Source organism: Schistocerca nitens, chromosome 3 (genome assembly GCF_023898315.1).
Source record: "Schistocerca nitens isolate TAMUIC-IGC-003100 chromosome 3, iqSchNite1.1, whole genome shotgun sequence".
NCBI classification, from domain to species: Eukaryota; Metazoa; Arthropoda; class Insecta; order Orthoptera; family Acrididae; genus Schistocerca; species Schistocerca nitens.
This window is the reverse complement of record NC_064616.1, coordinates 771,638,076-771,662,811: the sequence shown is the minus strand read 5'-3', so window position 1 is coordinate 771,662,811 and position 24,736 is coordinate 771,638,076. Positions and strand designations below refer to the sequence as shown.

The 24,736-nt window shown below is 39.7% G+C and overlaps 1 protein-coding gene across 4 annotated transcripts in view; it reads left to right on the top strand.

The window, feature by feature from the left end:
* Positions 1-5,242: 5,242 nt before the first annotated feature.
* Positions 5,243-24,736, top strand: part of LOC126248774 (glycosaminoglycan xylosylkinase) — a 119,861-nt gene continuing 100,367 nt past the window's right edge. Inside the window, exons 1-5 of one of the 4 annotated variants that reach the window (XM_049950139.1) lie at positions 5,243-5,372; positions 5,650-5,758; positions 5,855-5,986; positions 6,247-6,501; positions 20,392-20,561. In XM_049950139.1, the coding sequence (XP_049806096.1) occupies positions 5,750-5,758; positions 5,855-5,986; positions 6,247-6,501; positions 20,392-20,561 (566 nt within the window). In that variant the 5' untranslated portion in view covers positions 5,243-5,372; positions 5,650-5,749. The other 3 variants (XM_049950140.1, XM_049950138.1, XM_049950141.1) reach the window with 3 other exon arrangements.

Here is a 24,736-nt window from a genome sequence, read left to right as displayed (position 1 = left end):
CTCGGCGGCTTGTATTTGTCCAACAGACATCACGGAAAAATTTGAAAAACTAGCTCTTTCGCCTCAAACTGTTGCTCGCCGAGTCGAAGATATGTCCTCTGATATGGAGTAGTAATTAATGGAGAGAACGGCAAACTTCATTTTCTATCGCTCTTGATGAGTCCGCGGACGTTGTGGACATATCTCAGCTCGTCATATTCATTCGAGGTGTCGACGACAATCTGCGTGTCACAAAAGAATTTCTCGATCTTATACCATTAAAAGACACAATCATGGTTTGGATATTTTTCTAGCCGTGGGAAACGTGTTCGAGTCAGTGGGTTTAAAATGGGAACGCCTGACCAGTGTAAGAACGGATGGAGCCCCTGCGCTACGAGGGATACCCACTGGATTTCTGAGTTACGTCAGGTCAAGAATGGCTGAAGTTGGCTGTTCCTTATTCGCGGCAGCCCATTGTCTGATACACCAGGAGGCACTTTGTGGAATATTGTGAACATAAAAAAAGTTATGGACACAGTTCTTCGAATGGTTAATTATCTTCGATTGCATGGACTCACACATTGCCAGTTTAAAGAATCTCTGGCTGATATCGAAACGGAATACCCAGACATCCCCTACCACGCCCAAGTAAGATGGCTAAGCAGAGGAAAGGTGCTTCATCGGTTTTTCTCCGTGAGGGGCGAAATAAATACTTTTTTTGGAAATGAAAGGACGTCCAGAAGAATTACTTTGTGATCCTAAGTGGGTGGTGAATTTGGCTTTTTTGAGTGACGTTACTTGTCATTTAAATACTTTGAACATTTTACTCCAGGGCGAAAGTCACTCTGTTGTTGATTTAGTGCAGACGATTCAAGCATTTTTAAAAAAAACTTATTTTGTGGGAAAGACAGTTGTGCGAGAAAAATTGTGGACACTTTCCTGCACTACAAACCGCTAAAGAAGATGTGGATTCTTCAGATTATGTTCAAATCATTTGCGAATTACAAGAACAGTTTGAAGATAAATTTTTGGAGATAAGTGAGCTTCAACCAGCCATAGGTATATTTGTTAGCCCATTTTCCCTTTGGGCAGATGACGTCTCACAAGTGCTTCAACTAGAGCTGATTGACCTGCAGTGTGATATCCGCCTGAAGGACCGCTTTCTTATGTGTAAAACTCTTGATGACTTTTACAGCTGTCTTCCATGAGAGAAATATCATCTTTTGCACAAGCACACGGCCAAAGTTCTCTCAGTGTTTGGTTCCACGTATATTTGTGAGCGCTTTTTCTCTTTTAAACCTTGCTAAAACTAAGAACTGTTCATTACTTGGCGATTTGACTAATTCTTTGAGGAGAACTGTATCACGGAATGTTTACCGAACCTAGATAAAATCGTTTCCTCGAAAAAGAAAAATGTGTAAAATGTTAATTGTCTTCTTTAACAATGTTGACTGTAAGAATTAAAGAGCTTTATAACCTTAATTTTATTTTTTAATAATTTTCAAACTTGGTCAGTTAAAATTATTATGTAAAAAATAGCAAACTGAGCATCCGATTTCTAAACTCTGAAAAGGGATACAAAAAGCTGTAGCATGAAGTACAACAGAAAATATTTACATGTAATTATTAACAGTAAGAATGAAACTCTATATCCCTTACATAAAATTATTTCTAAAATTGAATATTTATGACAAGTTCATTTAAGAAACATATATTTTTCAGAATATGTCTATGGTACCTATGACGAGCGTGCATGTGCAGTACTAACAGCATCAGCCTGTGGGTCAGAAAAGTACTAAGTTATTCTTCGATTCTTGTTTAGGATATTGTTTTCTGTAGCTTTGTGCCACACGAACACTAGTTGTTACCTAAACAGTAAATGGTTTGCTTGTTTTACCGCTCATGGACCTCTCTTACAGAGGTTCGCTTCCTCTGTTATTTTGTTTACGTTGGATCTGACCGCGAGGCAGTCCAGCGCAGAGAAGTGCTGTGCGGTCTCACTCGCTCCTAAGCTGTCTCTCTCGCTCCTATGCCGACACTACACTGCATTCCGCCCGCGGGGCGCGGGCGCGCCCGCCGGGCGCAATTCTTGGATCAGCCTGGGTTAGACGTATTGTGGTGCCACCATAGGACACTAGGTAATACTGGGTTTGCATATCGATAACTAAACGGCACATATCCTCATCAGACCCAGTCCTAAACCTTGGCAAACGCCGGTATCTATGCAATGCAGTGGGCCCTGGCTTGCAAATACACTATGATTTTTGTGGAGCAGGAAGATGTCCTGTAATGGCAAGAAAAGAAAAGGGTGCTGCAAAGGCGACTCCAGATATGACAACCTCAGTTCCACAGTTGCCTCCCACAGCCTCTACATTCGCAAGTATACCAGTAAGCAGTACGCTTCGTTGGCAAAATGTGAATCTGTGGCGTGCAAACCCCACAACTTTACACCAGAGCAACACAAAACACAACAATTGGTCCAATATGGTAACAACTCCCGGAGAAGAGCTCTAAGGCAATCGGTAACACTTCGTTGGCAAAATGTGAATCTATGAGGCGCAAACACCACAACATTGCACCAGAGCAACTCAAAATACGACAATTGTTCCAATACGGTAACAACTCCCAGGGAAGAGCTCTAAGGCAAGCGGTAACGGTTCGTTGGCAAAATGTGAATCTATGAGGCGCAAACACCACAACATTGCACAAGAGCAACACAAAACACGACAATTGTGCCAATACGGTAACAACTCCCAGAGAAGAGCCCTAAGGCAGCAGCACGATAGTGAGCAGGCTCTGTAAATTGTCTGCTCTGTACAACAGTAGCTCCACACCTCCTTGTCCACACCACTGAGTATATTTATACCCCACTCAAATACATACAGTCCCTACACTCTTTGGTGTGTAAGTTCTTACAGTTTGAAATCTAGAGTGACACTAGCGCGCCAAGTGGTGAGAAAGTGGATAATCATATGTGTCGTACACATAATGTTTGTTTTTAATTACATTTCTACGTAATTAAAAAATAATGGTCATATTTTTGCATTTCATTCATTAGTAAATTACCAAGCAACATGAATTACCGACGAAATAATTGCCGTATTTTTGCGTTCCACGCATTAGTAAATTACCAAGCAACTTGAATTACTGTCAAATAACTGTAGAAATAGCCCAAACTCACTGATTCAATGACGTAAGCTACAACTTATTCACGAAGAAGTCCAGTCGAATATGTGTATAACTGCAACTTGCTCTGCAGACAGCAAGAGAATATAAATACCTATCTCATGCATGGAAAGCATATATTTCTGTTGTTATCCGTTCTTATTATGATCGACTCTTTCCTTAACAAGTAAAAAAGTTTTTATGGAGTCTAATGATTTTCCCATTCTTACACTTCACTCAACGTTTTGATACACAAATATTTTTATGAGTGTAACTACTTTTTACTTCAAAAGCGAATGTGTTGAGGATTCATATTTGTGGCTCAGATTCACCAGCAATGTGGAATCGGTTTCATTTCCTTTGGGAAACAGTAGTATTGCTTATGACTTATGTGCGGTTTTCCTTTGTTATTGGTGTTGTGGCTTATTTCGTACGTTACGTAATGTAGCTTTCCTACGTTCCACATTCTCAGATTTGATTGGTAATATAGTGAACAAAACTTGGAGTTGTTGGGTAGATATACGACTTCTTTCTGCAGAAGATTAGGTCTTCTGGTGCTTACTAGTAGTTTTTTGGTGTTAAACAAAAACGACATTCTTCAGCAAATAGCTGTAAGTTACAAAAAGTCGTAAATAAACTGTCCTGTAATGTACTTTTTCATAACTCCCACAGTCGTTAGGACACTAAACAATGACAAATGTGGTGCTATTTTTAGTACGTTTTTAAGGGAAAGACAAGCTCTTATATTAAAAACTGTGTTACAAATCAATATAAACCAAAGTAATTGCACTTATCCAATATAGTACTCACAAGGGAACCTCCCCATCGCACCCCCCTCAGATTTAGTTATAAGTTGGCACAGTGGATAGGCCTTGAAAAACTGAACACAGATCAATCGAGAAAACAGGAAGAAGTTGTATGAAACTATGAAAAAACTAAGCAAAATATACAAACTGAGTAGTCCATGTGCAAGATAGGCAACATCTAGGAGAATCTGAGTTCAGGAGCGCAGTGGTCACGTGGTTAGCGTGAGGTTCTTGGTTCAAATCTTCCCTAGAGTGAAAAGTTTACTTTCTTTATTTTTGCAAAGTTATGATCTGTCCGTCCATTCATTGACGTCTCTGTTCACTGTAATAAGTTTAGTGTCTGTGTTTTGCGACCGCACCGCAAAACCGTGCGATTAGTAGCCGAAAGGACGTGCCTGTCCAATGGAAACCGAAAACATTTGATTGCAAGGTCATAGGTCAACCGATTCCTCCACAGGAAAACACGTCTGATAAATTCCATACGACACTGGTGACGGCATGTGCGTCACATGACAGGAATATGTTGTCGATCCACCTAACTTGTACACTTGGTGAATGGGTAAAAAGATTCTTCTACCTTGCACAATTTAGGTTTTCTTGTGTATGTGATAATCACTCCCAATAAAGTGTGAAAACATAAGAGTTTGTCACATAAACTGCAACAGATGAATGCAACAGTTTCACAGTCGCACAGTTTTGTCTGTGCTCTGTCAAAACATATGTTTTTAACGTTTTCAAATTTTTCCGTGTGTAGACCGTCAAATCCTGCATATGTCCAATCAAATCTGAACATGTCCTGGAATTTTGGAGAGCGAAGTTGATTATATGTGAGTGCCTGAACTTTGATAATTGTCTGAAAATAAAAAATTAAAATTTTCTCCCGAGGGAAGACTTGAACCAACGACCTATCGTTCCGCAGCTGTACACGCCAACCACGGGACCACGGAGCTCATGAGTTTAAAAAATTAAAATTTTCTCCCGAGGGAAGACTTGAACCAACGACCTATCGTTCCGCAGCTGTACACGCCAACCACGCGCTCATGAGTTTACACCGACCTGGATGTTGCCTATCTTACACATGGACTACTCAGTTTGTATATTTTGCTTATTTTTTCATAGTTCCATACAACTTCTTCCTGTTTTCTCGATTGATCTGTGTTCAGTTTTTCAAGGCCTATCCACTGTACCAACTTATAACTAATTCTGAGGGGGGTGCGATGGGGAGGTTCCCTTGTCAGAAGTGTCACTTTCTGGCCGCTTGGCGCGCAGCTGTAGATGTCGTAACAAAAGGGAAACGGAGTGCCGCGACTGTAAACTTTGACTGTTTATAACTAAACTTTGTATACTCTGTGGTGCTGGTGCATACAATGTATGTGATGTATAAGCTGCGTGCGCAGATGTGATACGCGTAGGGGTAGGCCTGTATGTCATTGAATCAGCTTGTACCAATAAAATTCAAGCGTGTTAATTGCGCATAGTTTTTTTTTTCCCTATATGATATTGGTGTGCTATTAACGGAATGTAATGTATCTGAAAAAGAAGAACCACACCCATAACAAACGTATCGCTTAGGTGTCTGTCCGCTAACATTTCTTGATAGATTCATAGACTGAAACATATCGATTTATGTATGTAACTTTGTTGGAGAATAAGGGATGTGGTGACGAGTACCGGCCAATCAAGAATGTTATCATTACAGAAATGCGGAAAATGTTTGCTGTTAAGAAGCTAGGCGCATGCGGAACCACGTACTAGTTCTCCAGTACATTTTGTAAATTAGCGATTCAACGGATGTGGATATGGCTTTGGTAGTTATTCACTTACTAGACTACATTATCATGATCTGAAATACAATTGGTTTTGCTTTTGTATTCCTAGAAATAAATAAGGATTATTATTTACAGGTAGTTAGCAGATATTGTGCGGTTACATTTTTGACGGCTCTTTCGCTGCTAGTGTTATCAGCAAACTTTTATTTTGTGTATGTGATTGTAGACGAAAGAGCTTCAGGCTCTGCACCTACAAATACAGAGCAGGTTAGTTTACATGAACGAAACTTTAGCGTGTAGAATTCAAACAAGTGTGTATTGCTAGTTTTTTTGGCTGTAATAATTGCCAGTATTCCACTTCATAGGATAAAAAAATAATTGCTGTCAGATTGATGGCGAATCTTGGCTCAAGAATTGTCACTTTCACTAAGTTCATGTAATTCTCGTTCTTAGTATTTTCACTGTTTGTAAATGTTTTTCACGTGGTGGTTGTACTGGTTACATTGATTCGTGATCTTAAATTACAGGTTAAAGCAGACAGAAATTTGAATGTCTCATTATATAACAAAAACCGACAGAAACATGTTAAACGTGACTCATGGCTGTTGCCATACAAAAATGCTACCCAAAGTGCTATACAGGAAATTAAGGAAATAATCCCAAAGTTGCACAAGAAATATTTGCAGATTTCATTTTCGTTTAAAGAAATACTCAGTAATCTGCTAAATGATTTGAAACAAACTATCAGAGCATCAAATAGTTTGTGGGCTGTTGTGGACAAGGTAATGAGACTCCCTACTACAATACGTGCTCTGCCATTTTGTATTTTAATAATAATGTATATAACTTCCACTCTGATGGTGTGCGCATTAATTTCCCTATGTAGCTCCACAGTAGTTGTTATGCTGCCAAGTCAATAATGCACTGGATTTGAGGTATACCTCACTCCACTGACAAACAGGAAGTTTACGATGAAACTGGCCCCCACCTCTCTTCTACCACTGAAATAAAATGTAAATAACACATGCTGTCACTTATACTTGAATATCCTGACCTGTTGGGGGCTAAAGTTTACAAGGGGATGGTAATTGCCTTCTGTCCTCTAAGTAAACAAACAAAAAAAGTTTTGTAGGCTTCTAAGAAGGTAAAGTAGTGTTGTCATTGACTTGAAGGTTGGTTTGAACACCACAGTTTTTTACTAGACATGATATGGGGTAAAATACCATCCCCTCAGTGTGACTGCAGCGAAAATCAGACCATCAGCCACATTGTTGAAGAGTGTTCCAGAAGACTCTATAATGGGAGCCCCGACGACTTCCTGCTTGCAGCTCCAGAGTTGATAGATTATATTAATAGACTTGATGTTTGTTTGTAATCCTTTAACTTTGTTATGTTAGTGATGTTTGTTTGCAATTATTAATGTTTGTGATATTAGTGATTTGTCTGTTTCTTTCTTATATGTATGTATTGCTATACGATAAATAATAAATTTACTAGACATGGTCCTATTGAAGGTGGTATGCCACGCACTTGCTTTCCTCTAACCTGTGGAGCCAATTATAGGTGGGGGGGGGGGGGGGGGGAGCTGTAGTTTGACGTGGACTCCAGTGCCGTTGGACCTAGGCATGTTTTACTGTAGCAAATATTGCTGGAGGTTAAGGAAGTAAAAGTGTGAAATAAAATATCTAGGAGCCTGGGAATTGAACCCCAGACCTCAAGATTCATTATCTGCCATTTAACCTTTGAACTGAAGATATAAATATTTATTTGAAGTTTGCATTTTGAGAAGTGTGCTTTTAAGTGGTGGGATACTGCAGGAGACTCAAAACTAGTGACAGGACTGCACATACAGTATGTCACATTGTGCTTCATTTAGAAGTATCACAGAGACTAGTAAAATACCTTTTGACTAATTGTGAAGAAGAGTTTTACTTACTGTTTATGTATCATACAGCATATCTTCTTTGTTACCCTTATTAACTATCAGAGAGTAAGAGAGAAAAAATATATATACTAAGATATCATTGGTGAAGAATAAGATGTTAATCCAAATATTGTTCTCTCTCATATCCTTTGCCAAATGGGAGTTAAAGATATGTATTAACCCCACTCCCCTTGCCTTGAATCTTGGTTTTGGTGGTAGACTGATTTGTAACACAGTCCGTGGCCTAGGTTTGGTTGGAAGGTGACAATTTTGTTGTCAGTTGTTGAAGCTAACAAATGTGAAAGCAGAAAATCTGGTGGTGGTAACAAATTGACCTGTGGTAAAGACTAATGTTTGTCTGTCATTGCAATACTGAAAAATGCCAGGGGTTCAACTATGTAACTTTTACCTAAATGACGACCAGGGCAGGGAGGTCGAGTCAACTCAACATACAAGTACTGAATGTCATATTTGACCCATAACATAATGGTAATGTGGTGTGTGACCTGATACACGTCCAAACAGAAAGAGAACAAAGCACTTACAATATTTCTTTTGCATCTATAATTATGAAAAGGATAGTCTGCTACTCACTGGAAAGATGACACATTGAGTTTCAGACAGGTGGGAAAAAAAAACCTGTTACAAACAGAGCTTTCAGCCAAAGCCTTGTACAGAAAAATAAGTTTTGGACACACATTCGAACAAGCAGTTGCACCTCATGCGTGCATGGCCACAATCTTTGGCTGTTTTGTTGTGCCTGTCTGCAATGTAACTCCATCTTCATGGCGAATAGCACTCTGTCGTTTCCAAAATTGTCCCATTCTGGACCCTTGTTTCCTTTTGCATCTATATTACTTTTTAAAATGTGTGTTGCAACTACATACTGGTCTGTAATTTTGCTTGACATCAAGATTAAAGTGACATATGACAATTTGGGTTTGAACTGGCAAAGCAGATTCAAACCCTTCAGTTAATCTGGGAATTCATCCAGTTTTGAAAGTACAGGAAGGCTGTAATACATCAAAATTCAGAAGAAAAAAAATAGAATTTTGCCGTATGTTTGAATGTAGACACTCTTGGCATATGCTGTTGAACGAAGATCATGAGTGTGACAGTCTTGAAAGGTCACGGTACTTTAACACTCACCTCGTCATACTAGAAATAAGGGTGAAGAGAAATGATTAGTACGCGTTGTCAGCTTTAAGCAGTGATGTAATGTTGATGGCTGCTGTGATGACATATTTAACTGTGTATATTCACAGTTTTTTCGTTGGTGAAGCCAATGAATGTGAAAGCATAAAAACATGGTTTGTGGTGACAGACTGATCTGTAGCTTAAGACCGTTTGAAAAAATTGCCACTGATACCGTGTTATAGTTGCCATGTTGTTTACAGCATTTGTCACATGTTTCCTTCATCACTGTTCAAAGCTGACAACGTGCATCAAATACTCCTATTTATTTGACATAAATGCCAAGGAAGGAACCCTGAGAAAAACAGAAGGTGTGGTAATGGTAGTTAAGCAAAATCTTAAGTTGAGTATTCTGTTAAGGAATTAGGAGATTTTGCTAGACTCATCACTTCTTTCATTAAGACAACTGTAACAAAAACCTCTAACGGACAGCATGGTAAAATTTGAAAATAAATTGGAATAGTTTCTCCTTGACAACTCCTTCTATACTGTAGAAGAATTTCTATGTTTGTAACGTGTAAAAGGTGGTGGGTTGGAATTGCTAACTCAATCTGTATATGTTGTTTCCCTTTCAGGGAAAAAAATTATATGGTGATGTTTAGAGTACAAATAGATGTACAAATTTATTTGCAATATGAATGTAAAATGACTCATTCCACGTCATGATGATGTATAGTGCAAAATGATCCATGGTACATTAGTTAACTAACTAACTTTACTTTCATTATGCATACAAAGCTGAATATCCTTTCACACTATCTTCACAAGGGCCATTTTAAATGTAAAGAACCCTTACACTCTTCTATAAATGCAAGGAACTGCATTTGGCATACAGTACAATTTGTTATGTGTTGAGCACTTTATATTCAATGATGTGTGATTTTGTAATATGGCCTGTGATTGTAAGTACTGAGCATTTACATATTGTATATATGTACATGATATTTTGTGTTCCCACTTGTCCCTTGTAAATAGGCTGTGATATACTTTGGCATATCAGTCATTCTCTGCTGCCGTTGTTACTGCACTTTGATTTTGTGGTCCACTGTTTTATCCAGGGTTAACTCAGTTTTTTTGAATGACAGTGGCTGTATGTTATTTCCTCTCTTGAAACACATCTCATACAACCTTCATTTCATGATGCCAGGTTGCATATCAAAGTAGTTTGGTGCTTACAGCTAAATGCACCTCTAATACAGCTGTCACTCAGTTTTATTTAAAGCTAATGCTTAGTAATGCGTAATATTAATACTGTCTCAAAATTGTGAACTGTATTTTGTAAATGGTCGTGTGTAAAATGTTTTTATTGTGTGTGTTTATGAAGAGGACTTTTCATGATGAAATGTGTCAAGGCAACTGCTTGCCATGTAGTGGACTCATTAAGTGAACTCAGAAACAAGTAGTTGAATGTTGTAATCCAGCTTTTGAGCTCGTATAATTCATCCCAGAGTGAGTGAGTGAGTGTGAGTGAGAGAGAGAGAGAGAGAGAGAGAGAGAGAGAGAGATTAGGTTTTACCATTTCATCACTGACAAGTTCATTGGAGATGAACCACAAGTTCTGAAACGACAGTGATGGAAAAGGAAATTTACTGTGTCTTATTCAAAGAGAGCATCCCAGAATTCACCTTGAGTGATTTAGGGAAACCTAGATGACTGGAAAGGGATTTGAATGATAAAGCTCCCAAATGCAATTTCAGTGTCACTCATCACCTGAATATGGACCTTCTGCGTCCCGTTCTCATTCAAATATTTTTCCTTCCAATGCAAAATCAGTCATTTCATCTTTTAGAGCTTACAAAATTTCCAACTCACAACAAACATGACATCTTTCTGATAAGAATTGTAAGAAAGATTGAAAACTAGTGAATGTATGCACAAATTTCACAGTCACCCAAGTTAACATCAGCACAGTCTGTCACTGCTCTTACTTTAAAATTAATTTAAAAACCAGCACCTAGACATTGATGAGGAGGAGATACCCAGAAGATGATATACTGATTTCATGTGAAGACCATCCAGTTTCTGTGGTGTAACTGACTCTACCATTCTAACTTATTGGCTGAGCTTACTTCTTTCAACCTGGCCATTTTCAGGTAATGCATTGTGCTGATCAAATAAGCCTTTGCATTCACAACTGCTCACATCTGACTGGTGCACTGTTTTGCTAGAGATTAGATTCAGTGGCAATATTGTGACTGACTTAAGAATGCTGTGGCTACGAAAAAAGTTCTCAATCCACTTGTTATTGTGAATCTTCTGATTCGAATCCCCTTATCATGGTCAATCATTTGTTACAGGATTGATCAGGGTATTTTGAAAAAGATTTTTGTGTGTAACTAGTCAGATTAACTTAAGAAAAAGTACCAAATGGTGTAGCTAGCATTTCTGTGGGACACTACTGTGCAAATGGTGGTAGAACTGCTGATAGCCTTGGGAGAGCCAGCCATGACAAAACTCTTCCATCTAGTGAGCAAGGTGTATGAGACAGGCGAAATACCCTTAGACTTCAAAAGGTCTATAATTATTCCAATTCCAAAGAAAGCAGATGCTGACAGGTGTGAAAATTACCGAACTATCAGTTTAATAAGTCACAGTTGCAATATACTAACACGAATTCTTTACAGACAAATGGAAAAACTGGTAGAAGCTGACCTCGGGGAAGACAAGAATTCTGGATAAATGTAGGAACTTGTGAGGCAATAGTGACTCTACAACTTATCTTAGAAGATAGGTTAAGGAAAGGCAAATATATGTTTATAGCATTTGTGGACTTAGAGAAAGCTTTTAACAATGTTAACTGGAATATTCTCTTTCAAATTTTGAAGGTGGCAGGGGTTAGATGCAGGGAACAAAAGGCTATTTATAATTTGTACAGAAACCAGATGGTAGTTATAAGAGTCGTGGGGCATGGAAGGGAAGCAGTGGTTGGGAAGGGAGTGAGACTGGGTTGTAGCCTATCCCCGATGTTACTCAATCTGTATATTGAGCAAGCAGTAAAGGAAACAAAAGAAAAAAATTGGAGAGAAATTAAAAGCCATGGAGAAGAAATCAAAACCTTGAGGTTTGGGATGACATTGAAGTTGTGTCAGAGACAACAAAAGACTTGGAAGAACAGTTGAGTGGAATGGACAGTGTCTTGAATGAGGGATTTAAGATGAACATCAACAAAAGCAAAACGAGGGTAATGGAATGTAATCAAATTAAATCAGATGATGCTGAGGAAATTAGATTAGGAAATGAGACGCTTAAAGCGGTAGGTGAGTTTTGCTGCTTGGAGAACAAAATAACTGATCATGGTCGAAGTAGGAAGGATATAAAATGTAGACTGACAATAGCAACGAAAGCATTTCTGAAGAAGAGAAATTTGTTAACATGGAGTATAGATTTAAATGTCAGGAAGTCTTTTCTGAAAGTATTTGTATGGATTTTAGCCATGTATGGAAGTGAAGAATAGATGATAAATGGCATAGACAGGAAGAGAATAGAAGATTTTGAAATGTGGTGCTACAGAAGAATGCTGAAGATTAGTTGGGTATACCACATAAGTAATGAGGAGGCACTGAGTGGAATTGAGGAGAAGATGAAGTTGTGGCACAGCTTGACCTAAAGAAGAGATCGGTTGGTAGGACACATTCTGAGGCATCAAGGGATCACCAATTTAATACTGGAGGAGTGTGGAGGGTAAAAATTGTAGAGATAGACCAAGAGAAGAATACAGTAAGCAAATTTGGAAGTTACTCGGAGATGAAGAGGCTTGCACAGTTTAGAGTAGTAGGAGAGCTGCATCAAACCAGTCCATGGACTGAAGGCCACAACAACTACACATTTAACACAATTTTACTAAATAAAGATTAAACTTATGGATCTTTTATTCATGGTGATCAAGTTTCAGTTAACCCCCAGCCGTCATGATTTATGTTTTCTGTAGTTCCTGTGAAACACTTTAGACAGATGCCAGAACAAGTCCATCCGAAAAGCCATGACCATTTTCCATCCCATTCTTGTACAACTGAGCTAGTGTTCCTCGCTAATGACCTCAACATAAAGATAATATGTAGTAGCCTTCCTTCTACTAAAATCTCTTTTTTAAACTTGTAGCAGGTTGTGTTGATTGTATTGGTCACATTAGGAATTGCCTGAAATAGGGTCCACAATACATTATGACTGCAAAGAAGTGTAAAGAGTTAAAACTGACCAGAAAGTTATGAAAAGTGCATAGGTACCTTACAACTTAACACCTGACTAGAAAAGTGAAAGCCCCAGATGTGGTTGGATGTCACTGTAACTTCATACACATACATACCCTCAACAGGCACGTAAATGATTAAAGCTGCAGTTCTCTCTGACAGGTAGAATGGTCACCAGAGTGCATTAGTGATGTTCCTGTACAGTGTTGTTACCACACCTGGTAGGGTATACAGGGTGAATAACCTAAAAATTGCATCACAGATATTGCAGAAGTTGAAAGTGCTATCAATGTGCAGTTTTGATGTAGTGGAATATTAATCAGGGGCTTGTATTGTTAGCCAATATACAGGGTGAAAAGTATTTAAACCCACAAACTCTTGGATGTTGTAGAGGACATCAAAACAAATATTTTTCCCTGATGTCATTTTTTCCTATGAGGATTATTTAAACCGGTGGAGGCTGTATTACGCTCTTCAGTTGTTAGAGACCGTATTATGATCTTCAGTTGTTAGAGGGCGTATTACGCTCTTCAGTTGTAGGCAACTACTGTCCACCAGTGTAGTAGTGCATTGTCTGTTTACTAACGGAGCGATACACCTGGAGTGAGTACACTGATATGGTTGGTGCGTACTACATAGCGCACCACAACGGACGAGCTGCACAGCAGGTTTATCAACAACAATATCCTAATCGCCGTGTCCCTCATCATACGACCTTTGCTGCTCTGTACCAACATCTGGGTGAGACCGGGTCATTTAGCAAATTACCTGGACAGGCATGCCATCGCACGGTAAGAATGCTGCAATTTGAGAAAGCTGTCTTGCAGCATGTGGAGCGGGATCCTTCAATCAGCACTCGTGCGATTGCACGTAACATAGGGACGAATGTAAGAACAGTCCTTCGAGAGCAATTGTTACATCCATTTCACTTACAGCATGTCCACAACCTGGAACCAGTTGATTATCCACCCAGAGCACAGTTTTCGCAGTGGTACCTGGAACAGTGTGAAATGCATCCTACATTTCCATCCTCTGTGTTGTTTACCGATGAAGCAACATTCGGGCGTGATGGAGTCTTCAACATGCACAATTCGCATGTTTGGAGTGAGGATAACCCGCATGCCACAGTTACTAGCGCTCATCAAGTGCAGTTCTTCGTTAATGTGTGGGTCGGTGTTGTTGGGGACTGTTTAATTGGGCTGTATCTGCTACCTAGGCCATTAAACGGCAGGTACTATTACAATTTTCTCGCCAGAGCATTGCCTGAATTGCTGGAAGACGTCCCGCTCCCTCCAAGACAACGCATGTGGTTCCAACATGATGGGGAGCCGGCACATTTCAGTCGTCGTGTGCATCGATTTCCGGACCAACGGTTCCTAGAAACGTGGATTGGCAGAGATGGTCCTGTACCATGGCCTGCTCAATCCCCAGATATGTCCCCTCTGGACTTTTTTGTGTGGGGAGAGATGCGCAACCTTGTTTACACAACTCCTGTTGCATCAGAAGAGGATCTGGTTGCCCAGATAGTAGCAGCAGCAGGAACAATTCAGGATACTCCTGAGATTTTTGCCTGTGTCAGACAGAACATGATCCGTTGGTGTAACCTTTGTTTACGTGTCAGAGGAGGCATTTTTGAAAATCTACTGTAATTGAAATTGGGTTGTGTTAATGTATTGTCTCTTGTCATAAATAAATGGAAAAGTGTTTTTTGGTTTACTTAATTAGCCACTATGGAAACCTTGCTCCACCAGTTTAAATACACCTCATAGGAAAAAATGACATTAGGGAAAAATATTTGTTTTGATGTCCCCTACAACCTCCCAGAGTTTGTCGGTTTAAATACTTTTCACCCTGTACAGATTGTAATAAAACTTAGAAAATATATTTTTTTGCAAACATATACTTTTTTTTTAAATGGAACAATACCTGTTGATATTAACAAACCAAAAGTAGGGTAAATTAGAATGTCAGTGGTGTTTGTTGCAGGATTGTACTGTGAGTCATTTACAAGACATCGTAATTTGAAAGGTTCTCCCACTGACACTTGTGCAATACGTGTGGTAGCACACACTAAAGAACAACACAAGTGCATACACTAGTTAAATGGGTTCTGACCAGTAACAAGACAACTGATCATCACAGGTTGTGTTCAAAATGACCAGTGGCTGTGGCAATACGCCCTTCCAGTCTGATATGGAACGACTGCTGCACATGTGCTAGCATTTCAGTGGAGATGTCCAAGCAAGCTCCAGTAATACGTCGTTGCATGTTATCAGGTGTAGTTGGTATGTCCTTGTAGACCATGTCTTTCAGCTTTCCTCACAGAAAAAGGCTTACAGCATCAAATCCAGGGAACGGGTCAGCCATAGTACAAGTCCTCTGTGTCCAATCCCACAATTTGGAAGAAGACATGCTGTAGTACTTTGTGTGTTATGGTCTGGACAGCCATCATGTTGCTACCATAGGTTCCTTGAAGTCTGCAGAGGAATGTCTTGTAGCATCCATGGAAGATGGTCTGTTAGGAGGCTGTGATACTTCTGCATGGTCAGTGTTCTGTCTGTGAAATTTTGGCCTAAGAACTGTCACCACACGTTTAGACTCCATAGATGCTGACGTCCACCTGACAAGCGGGGATTGTCAACTGATCAATAGTGCATGTTTACATGGTTTACCTGGCCATGATTGGTAAATGTGACTTCGTCACTAAACAAGATACATGACACATCTGGAGTCTCCTGTCTTAATGCCCATGTACAGTAGTTAACATGATTCTCATAATTATTTCCATGCAGCTCTCGATGGAGAGAGAAGTAAAAGGAATGGAACATATGTCAATGGTGAATGCATAGGACCCTTGTCTGACTCATGCCACTGCCTCATGTGATTGTGCAGGAGCTAATGTGCGGATCAACTGCAACATCAGCAAGAACATTGATTTCCCCCTCTTCTGTCATCACTTTTTTCCTTCTGTTATGCTGTCTGTGTGTTACACTACCACTGTCACATAACTGGTTGAAGAGGTTGATAAATAATTGCTGAGATATTGTGCCACATACACCGTACAAGAACAAACTGCATTCTTCCTACACTCTCCATATAACATGAGCATGTCAGCTTTTTCTACATTGGTAAATCCCATTACCTGCTCATGAACTACTGCTTGGACTGCCACATACTGACTGACCGGCAAGTCGTAGTGCACTCAAGGAACACAGAAGCGCAGTGTAAGCAAACATAATGACATCGTACCTAGCGGCTATGCAGGTTGAATGGCGTAAACAGGTGTCAGTGTGGAAACTCTTCAAAATATGATACCTCATTAACGACTTGCACTAGAACCCTGCAACAAATGGCTTTGACATTGTAATTTACCCTACTTTTAATTTGTTAATGGTGATAGGCATTGTTCCATTTAAAAAAGTGTAGGTTTGCAGGAAAAATGCACTTTCTATGTATTATTTCAATCTGTTGATTGGCCTGACTACCAACCCATTCTGTGAGAACTGCACATCAATATCACTTTCCATTTCTACAAATTTTCAGTGCAAGTTTTAGTTGATTCACCCTGTATAAGGGACATGAAGAGTGTCAGATATTGGGTGATCATTGTGAATGACATGGAGATGCTACATACTCGTGTGAGGCAGCATTATCAGAGCCTGACTGAGTTTGAAAGGGGGCCCTCCATTTGTCTGGCTGGTCAAATCGTGCAATATCCAGATTTGTGGGGTCATTTGGATGAGACAGTGGTCTGATGTACTGCACAGGAATGTGAGGACAGGCATAACCATCAAGATTATGCAAAATGATATGTGACCACCACAAGGAAGGAACACTGTGCTGTGCATCAGACACAGCCTAAACCCTTCACATCTGCACCTGCCATCCAGGAACAAGTAATGGACTTCCTTTAATATTCTGTATCATCTCACACCATTGGTCAGAGCCGGAGTAGGTAATTACTGTCCCATGCATAGTCTGTTGTTTAACACTGCAACACAAATGATTGTGTTTGGAATGGTGCCATGACCAGGTATCATGGACTCATGATGAATGATGTTGCTTTGTGATCGGCAATGATTTGTGGTTCTGCACTACCCCAGATGACCATCAGTGATGAGTATGGTCATGACCTGGGGAGAGGTCCCATTCATCCAATGTTTTTTGAGAGGCACAGCAGTTTTACTAGTGGCATCATGATGTGGGAAGCCATCGGGTATGACTTCATGTCACAGCTGCTAGTAACAGAGAGAAATATTGTGGCACAATGATACATCACCAACGTCCTGCGTCCTCTTGTGTTTCCTCTCATGTGGCTGCAATATGGTGCCATTTTTCAACAGGACAATGCTTGTCTACACATGGCACATATCTCTGTGAACTGTCTGCATGATGTTGAGGAACTTCTGTGACCAGCAAGATCCCCAGATCTGTCCCTCATAGAACAGATGTGGGACCAGCTCAGATGTCAACTCTGACCCAGTGCCAATATCCAGGATATCAAGGATCATGTACTACATTGTGGGCCAGCTTGCCTCAGGAGAGAATACAGTGGCTCTCTCAAACTGTTCCCAACTGAAACCGAAATGCGCCTAAGCCAGATGAAGTGCAATGTCCCACTGATCATTGGGCTCTTGGTGCCAAGTTCTTTATAAATTTGAGTAGCTTTTAAAAATCACAAGTCACATACCCTTGCAACCTGTGAAGTTTTCTAGCCCTTCTGGGTGCTTAACGTTTTTTGGCAGGCAGTGTTTTTAAAATGTGAAATAAATAGTTGTTGACTGATCTAGGACCCAGAGCAGGTTAACTTATCTTTAATCTTTCATTATCTATTCAACAAGCAGCATTTTGATTGTTTGTGACAAGTGCATAGCGAGAGAATTGAAGCTGAACAACAGTACTTTGTTGGATAGTGAAAACATTTGGGTATGTATGTTGCCCAAAGCTGCCAGACCCACCATAGTAGAATCTTAGAAAGATTTGGGTGCAATAGGAAAAAGTCTCTGACAGTGTGAATCATTTTCGATGAAGAATGCTTCGAGAGTGCAGGCACGAAAGGCAAGGATGCTGGTTTGAGTGGTGTTCTGGCATATACCCTGTCAAATTGTCACTGCAGCATATCCGCCACTTGTGGTAAGAGAATTTATATTGAATATTGTTTTCTTTTCAATGGATGCTGCCCATCTTAAAACTGCTGAACTGCTGGTCAACTTGACTGTTAACACTAGAGTTATAACTAAACTCCGCAGACTACTGTATATTATGTAACAAAAGTTTCTTTAAGTACAACCATAATTACAAACTCCATAAACTACTGTAATTATGTAACAGAAGTTTCTTTAAGTACAACCGTAATTACCCTCATTTCCTGTTCCATATGCAAATGGTACACAAGAAGAAACACTGTCAGCGAGCCTCTATATGAGCTTGAATTCCTTCGTCATTTCACGAGATACCTCTAGGTGTAAACAAACTCTTGCCAAAATGTGACACCCTGTTGTGGATTTCGTCTAGTCTCTTTTATTAATCTTATCTAGTAATGTTCCTGGAGTGACAAACAGTACTACAAATCAGCTGACTGAGGTTTTTTAAGCTGCTTCTTTCATGGGTGAATTAAATTTCTTTTGGGTTCTTTCAGTGAACATGTCTGTTATCTCCTTTTCTTACAGTTAGTTTTGTGTGTTTTTCACACTTTAAATCTGTCCAGCTGCATAACCTTATATATATATATATATATATATATATATATATATATATATATATATATATATATATATATATATATATTGTTGTGATTATTTACATCACTTGCAGTGTATTATTCATTTATGGTGAAGAACAACTGCTAATCCTCTACTCCAGAAATGCCCAAGTTACTTTTATCTCTGATGATTTCACCTCGTGTGGAGTTCACCTCATGTGTGGAGTTCTAGCATCAGCCTGGACATTATATATTGGCTTCTTGATCTTAAAGATGAACAGAACGAGTGAAGTTTCACAAGACCGCTTTATCCAGAATCCATATTGATTCCTGATGAGATTTTTCAGTCTCTATGAAGGTCATAATACTCAAGCAGATAATGTTCTCCACAATTCTGCAGCAAATGTCTAATGTGTTTGCTTCAAAAGATTAACATGGGTTCCATCTTCACGTGATATCTACCATTCGTTAACTGGTGTAGACAGTGTGTGTGTGTGTGTGTGTGTGTGTCTCTATATATATATAGATATATCTAAAAACAAAGATGATGTGACTTACCAAACGAAAGCGCTGGCACGTCGATAGACACACAAAATTCTAGCTTTCGCAACCAACAGTTGCCTCGTCAGGAAAGAGGGAAGGAGAGGGAAAGACGAAAGGATTTGGGTTTTAAGGGAGAGGGTAAGGAGTCATTCCAATCCTGGGAGCGGAAAGACTTACCTTAGGGGGGAAAAAGGACGGGTATACACTCGCGCGCGCGCCCGCGCCCACACACACACACACACACACACACACACACACACACACACACACACACACACGCAGACATATATGTCTGCTTGTGTCTGTATATGTGTGGATGGATATGTGTGTGTGTGTGTGTGTGTGTGTGTGCGCGAGTGTGTACCCGTCCTTTTTTCCCCCTAAGGTAAGTCTTTCCGCTCCCGGGATTGGAATGACTCCTTACCCTCTCCCTTAAAACCCAAATCCTTTCGTCTTTCCCTCTCCTTCCCTCTTTCCTGATGAGGCAACCGTTGGTTGCGAAAGCTAGAATTTTGTGTGTGTGTTTGTGTGTCTATCGACGTGCCAGCGCTTTCGTTTGGTAAGTCACATCATCTTCGTTTTTAGATATATTTTTTCCCACGTGGAATGTTTCCCTCTATTTTCTGAAAGGCCTTTTTTTCCCAACCAGAACTTTGCTTCATCTCAAATATCCTTGTCATTGGCAGGACATTAAATACTAATTTTCCTTCCTTATTCAAAGGTTGTGGTGTTCATTCATGAACACAGTCCATTTTTAGTTAGATTTCGACAGTAATGTAATAGCACATGCACTGTGTGCATTGAATGTTTACTTACCTCCATTGAGAACCACAGTACCTTACTTGACTGTTTGTAGCAAAGCTAAAACATTGCCATTCGTCATGTTGCTATATAAGTACCTTCTGCTCATGACTGTTTATCATTGCAAGACACTTTAGTCAGAAGTAAACCAAAGACTCATGAGGAATGTCTTTATTCCGTATAAATGTTAAGACTGTGCTATAACTGATAGATGTGTAAGTTTCTCACTGTTTCAGACTACTGTTTTTTTGATCGATTAATAGTCATATTTGCACTTAAATGTATTTAATGTTTGTGTTTTGATGACTATCTGTGTGTGCAGTGGGTTGGTCCACGTCAGGTAATACCAGAGAGGTCATCCTTGCTTGGCACTGTCTTAAACATGTTATCTTCAACAAAAATTATTCATGCTGAGAATGCACAACGGGGCACACAACTGAAATTGTTGCTGACGTTGGAAGGGGGTCATAAAGCAGTATTCAAGCCTCAGTGGTAGGTAAGCTAGATACCCACTCCTAGTATTTAATGTTATGCAGTATAAACTGATACTTTACCAGTAGAATGCTGCAGCTTCTGCAAAAGTCATGTAATTATCTGTTACTCTTTAATGTCGTCAGTCACACTGTGTTCTATTATTAACAGTTATTAATAGTATAGTATAGTGCTGACCAAAAAGTAAGATGAGTGATATCTTTACTCATTTTACAAATTGGGCAGTTTGGCAAACAGTCACTTTTCTTGACCTATAAATAATCTCAAAACGTGGATAGTATTTGTTATCTATGTTATCAGTATGAAACAGTGGTGCAGTACCATATTCATGTTGTTGGAAGGGCATTTATATGTTTGTTACAGCTATCCTGCTTTAGGTTTCTTGTATTTTCTCCTTGTTTGCCCTCATAAATTGGTATGCTGGAATGGTTCTCTGAGTGAAGCTGTGGCTAACATCTGAGATCCTTATTTTGCTGACCTACTGCTCTGTCCCTGTAGATGAAATGTTAAATCATAGGACAGAACAGTTCGGCATAAACTCCTCAGTAAACAGCACACTTATCACATATTGATTGTGTATTGTTTCTGCAGTCTAAGAAGAGAGAACTTCAAGTTGTATGTCTCTGAAGCAGGAAACAGATATTGTTCTCTGTTGGCACAAATAAATACATATGTACTTTGTCATGTTATTGTCAAAAAATGTAAAAATTATATCCTGAATATGCATACTTAGTATAGTTATGCCATACTTTGCCACAGTCTATTGCTTAAGATAACTGCAGATATAAAAGTGGCAGAAGAGATAATCATTAAGCTATGAAGGGTGCAAGGATGATTTGATTTATATGTTCCTTGTCATTACCAATATTTATCATTTGTCAAAAAAATTGTGTTTGGTTTGAAGTTCATAATCAGCTGGAAATTGCCATGACTGCTGTCAAACGAATGGCAGCTGCTGCGAATCGGTGTGCTGGCAGAGCTCCCGAGATTCGTGATCTGTGATATGGTACCAGAGGTACCTCAAGTATTATCCTCTCCCATGGATCCTGTCTCCTCTGTAGAAAGTAGGGATCTGTCATTACTCATCCATGTGACTGAGAGTGGTGTATCAGTGGTAGATCTAGGTGTCCTGTACGGGGTGGACAGGGACCAGGGAGGACTCAGGGTGTTGTACCAATCCTCCTAACCAACAAGTTTGAGGTGCTGTCTTTCACTGAAACTGAGCAAGTGGGACACACTTCACCTGTTTAAGGAAAACCTGTTTTTTCCAGTGTTAATCAGAGGCAAACACAAAAAGGTAGGGGTCTATTAATCATTGGCAGTTCAAATGTATGGTGAATAATGGTACCCCTCAGGGAAATGGCAGCAAGGTACAGGAAAGGAAACCAGATGCACTCAGTGTGTATGCCTGGGGGCCTCATTCACATGTTGAAGAGGCTATTCCAGCAGCCATTGAGGGAACAGGGTGCAACTAACTATGGATTGTGGCATACGTTGGGGCAAATGATGCCTTTTGTCTGGGCTCTGAGGTCCTCCTTGGTTAATTCCAGTGACTGACGGAGAAAGTTGGGAAGACCAGCCTTGTGCAAGGAATATCAACGAAGCTCATGATTTGCAGCAGTGTCCCCAAAACTGATTGCGGCCCTTTGGTTCTGAATCAAGTGAAATGACTGAGCCAGTGACTTTGAAGGTTCTATGACAAGATAGGCTGCAACTTCCTTGACTTGCACCACAGAGTTGAGAACTGTAGGGTCCCCCTAAATGGGTCAAGTTTGCACTACTCATCAGAAGCTGCTACTCATGTGGCTCACTGTGCGTAAGGTGCACATGAGGTTTTTTAGATGACTCTACATCCAATCTAGGTAATGATAGCTGTGGGAAACCCAGAAGTATCAGTTTAAGATGAAAGAAATGCATTCGCAACAAAGTGCCAGAATTTGAAGCACTCATGAAAAGCAGTGATGCTCACATAATACTAGGTACAGAAAGCTTGTTGAAACCTGAAATTGATAGCACTGAGATTTTTGGTAAAACTTTAACTGTATATCTTAAGGATAGGCAGATGGGAAATGGAGGTGGTGTATTTGTCGCAGTAGACAAGAAACTCAAATCCACCAAGATAGAAATTGAAGCTGCACAATGAGATTGTTTGGGCAAGACTCAGTATGAGGGGTGGGCACAAAATGATGATTAGATCCTTCTTTCTCCCACCAGACTCATCTCCTAATGTAACGGGAAACTTCAGAGAAAATCACAGTTCACTCATACGTAAGTTCTCCAATCATACTGTAATCATTGGTGGAGACTTAAATCATCGAACAGTTACCTGGGAAAATTACAGTTTTGTTAGTGGTGTGTATGATAAGACATTGTGGGAAACATTACTAAATGCCTTCTCTGAAAACTACCTAGAAAAGATACTTATGAACCCCACTCACGATGGAAATGTATGTCAGTTCTAATGGCAGCAAATAGACCTGACCTCTTTAGAGGAAACCCAGGCAAATTGCCTCAGTGTAATCCTCGCACCACTGAATGAAATGAAATGTCATTTGGCTATGGCCTCCCATTGGGTAGACCGATCATCTGGTGCAAGTCTTGCTTGTTGACACCATTTCAGTGACTTGTGTGTTGATGAGGATGATATGATGATGAAGACAACACAACACCCAGTCCCCAAATGGAGAAAATATCTGACCCAGCCGGGAATTGAACCTAGGCCCCTTGCATAGCATTCCGCCGTGCTGACCATTGAGCTATCGAGGCAGACCTTGTGCCACTGAAAAGATGAATGGAAAAGGTATTAGTGGCAGTGGTGTTGAGAAATAGCTGAAATTATTAAAACTGAACAAAGCTCCAGAGCCTGATAGAATTCCTGTCAGATTCTATACTGAATTTGGGGTTGAGTTAACCCCTCCTCTAACTATAATCAGTCGTAGATTCCTCAACCAAAAAAAACATGCCCAGTTCTTGGAAAGAAACCATAGGTCACACTCGTCTACAAGAAGGGTAGTAGAAGAGATCCACAAAACTATGCTCCGATATCCTTGACATCAATTTGTTGTAGAACCGTAGAACATATTCTGAGCTCAAACATAATGAGTTATCTTGAACAGGATGACCTCACCCATGTCAACCAGCATGGATTCTATAGATGCTGATCATGTGAAACCTAACTCGCACCACATAACGTATTGGAAGTTTTGGATTAAGGCAGTCAGGTAGATGCAGTATTTCTTGATTTCGGAAAAGCATCTGACTCAATACCACACCTAAACTTATTGTCAGAAGTATGATCACATGGGGTATCAATCGAAATTTGTGACTGGATTGAGGACTTTGAAGAAGTAACTTTGGGTGTACTCCAGAGAAGTGTGTTGGGGCCCTTGCTGTTCATGTTGTATATTAATGACTTTGCTGACAATATTGGTAGTAACTCAGACTTTTTGCAGATGATGTAGTTATCTATAATGAAGTACTATCTGAAAGAAGCCGCATAAATATTCAGTCAGATCTTGATAAGTTTTCAAAGTGGTGCAAAGATTGGCAACTTGCTTTAAATGTCCAGAAATGTAAAATTGTGCACTTCACAAAATGAAAAAAAGTAGTATCCTTTGACTATAATATCAATGAGTTGCTCCTGGAATCGGCCACCTCATACAAATACCTGGATGTAGTACTTGTAGGGATATAGAATGGAATGTTCGTATAGGCTCTGTTCTAGATAAGGCGGGTGGTAGACTTCAGTTTATTGGTAAAATATGGGGAAAGTGCAATCAGTCTACAAAGGGGATTGCTTACAAATCACTCATATGTCCAGTTCTAAAATATTACTCCAATGTGTGGGACTAACAGGAGATATTGAATGTATACAAAAAAGGACAGAATGAACGGCCACAGGTTTGTTGTTTAATCCATGGGAGAGTGTCACTGAGATATTGAAGGAACTGAACGGGAAGATTCTTGAAGGTGGATTGCATAGTATAGATGTAGACGTAGACTATTATAATACTAGGACCAAAAATATGTACATACTGGTAAATGTTATTACCTAAGTCAAATACATGGGTACATTTGTATTCAACAGCTGCCAGACTCTAGTAATGCCTTGGTGGTAAAAAGAAGGAGATTAAATGTGAAATAAAGAACTTTCTGTTGTGCAACTCTGTCTACTC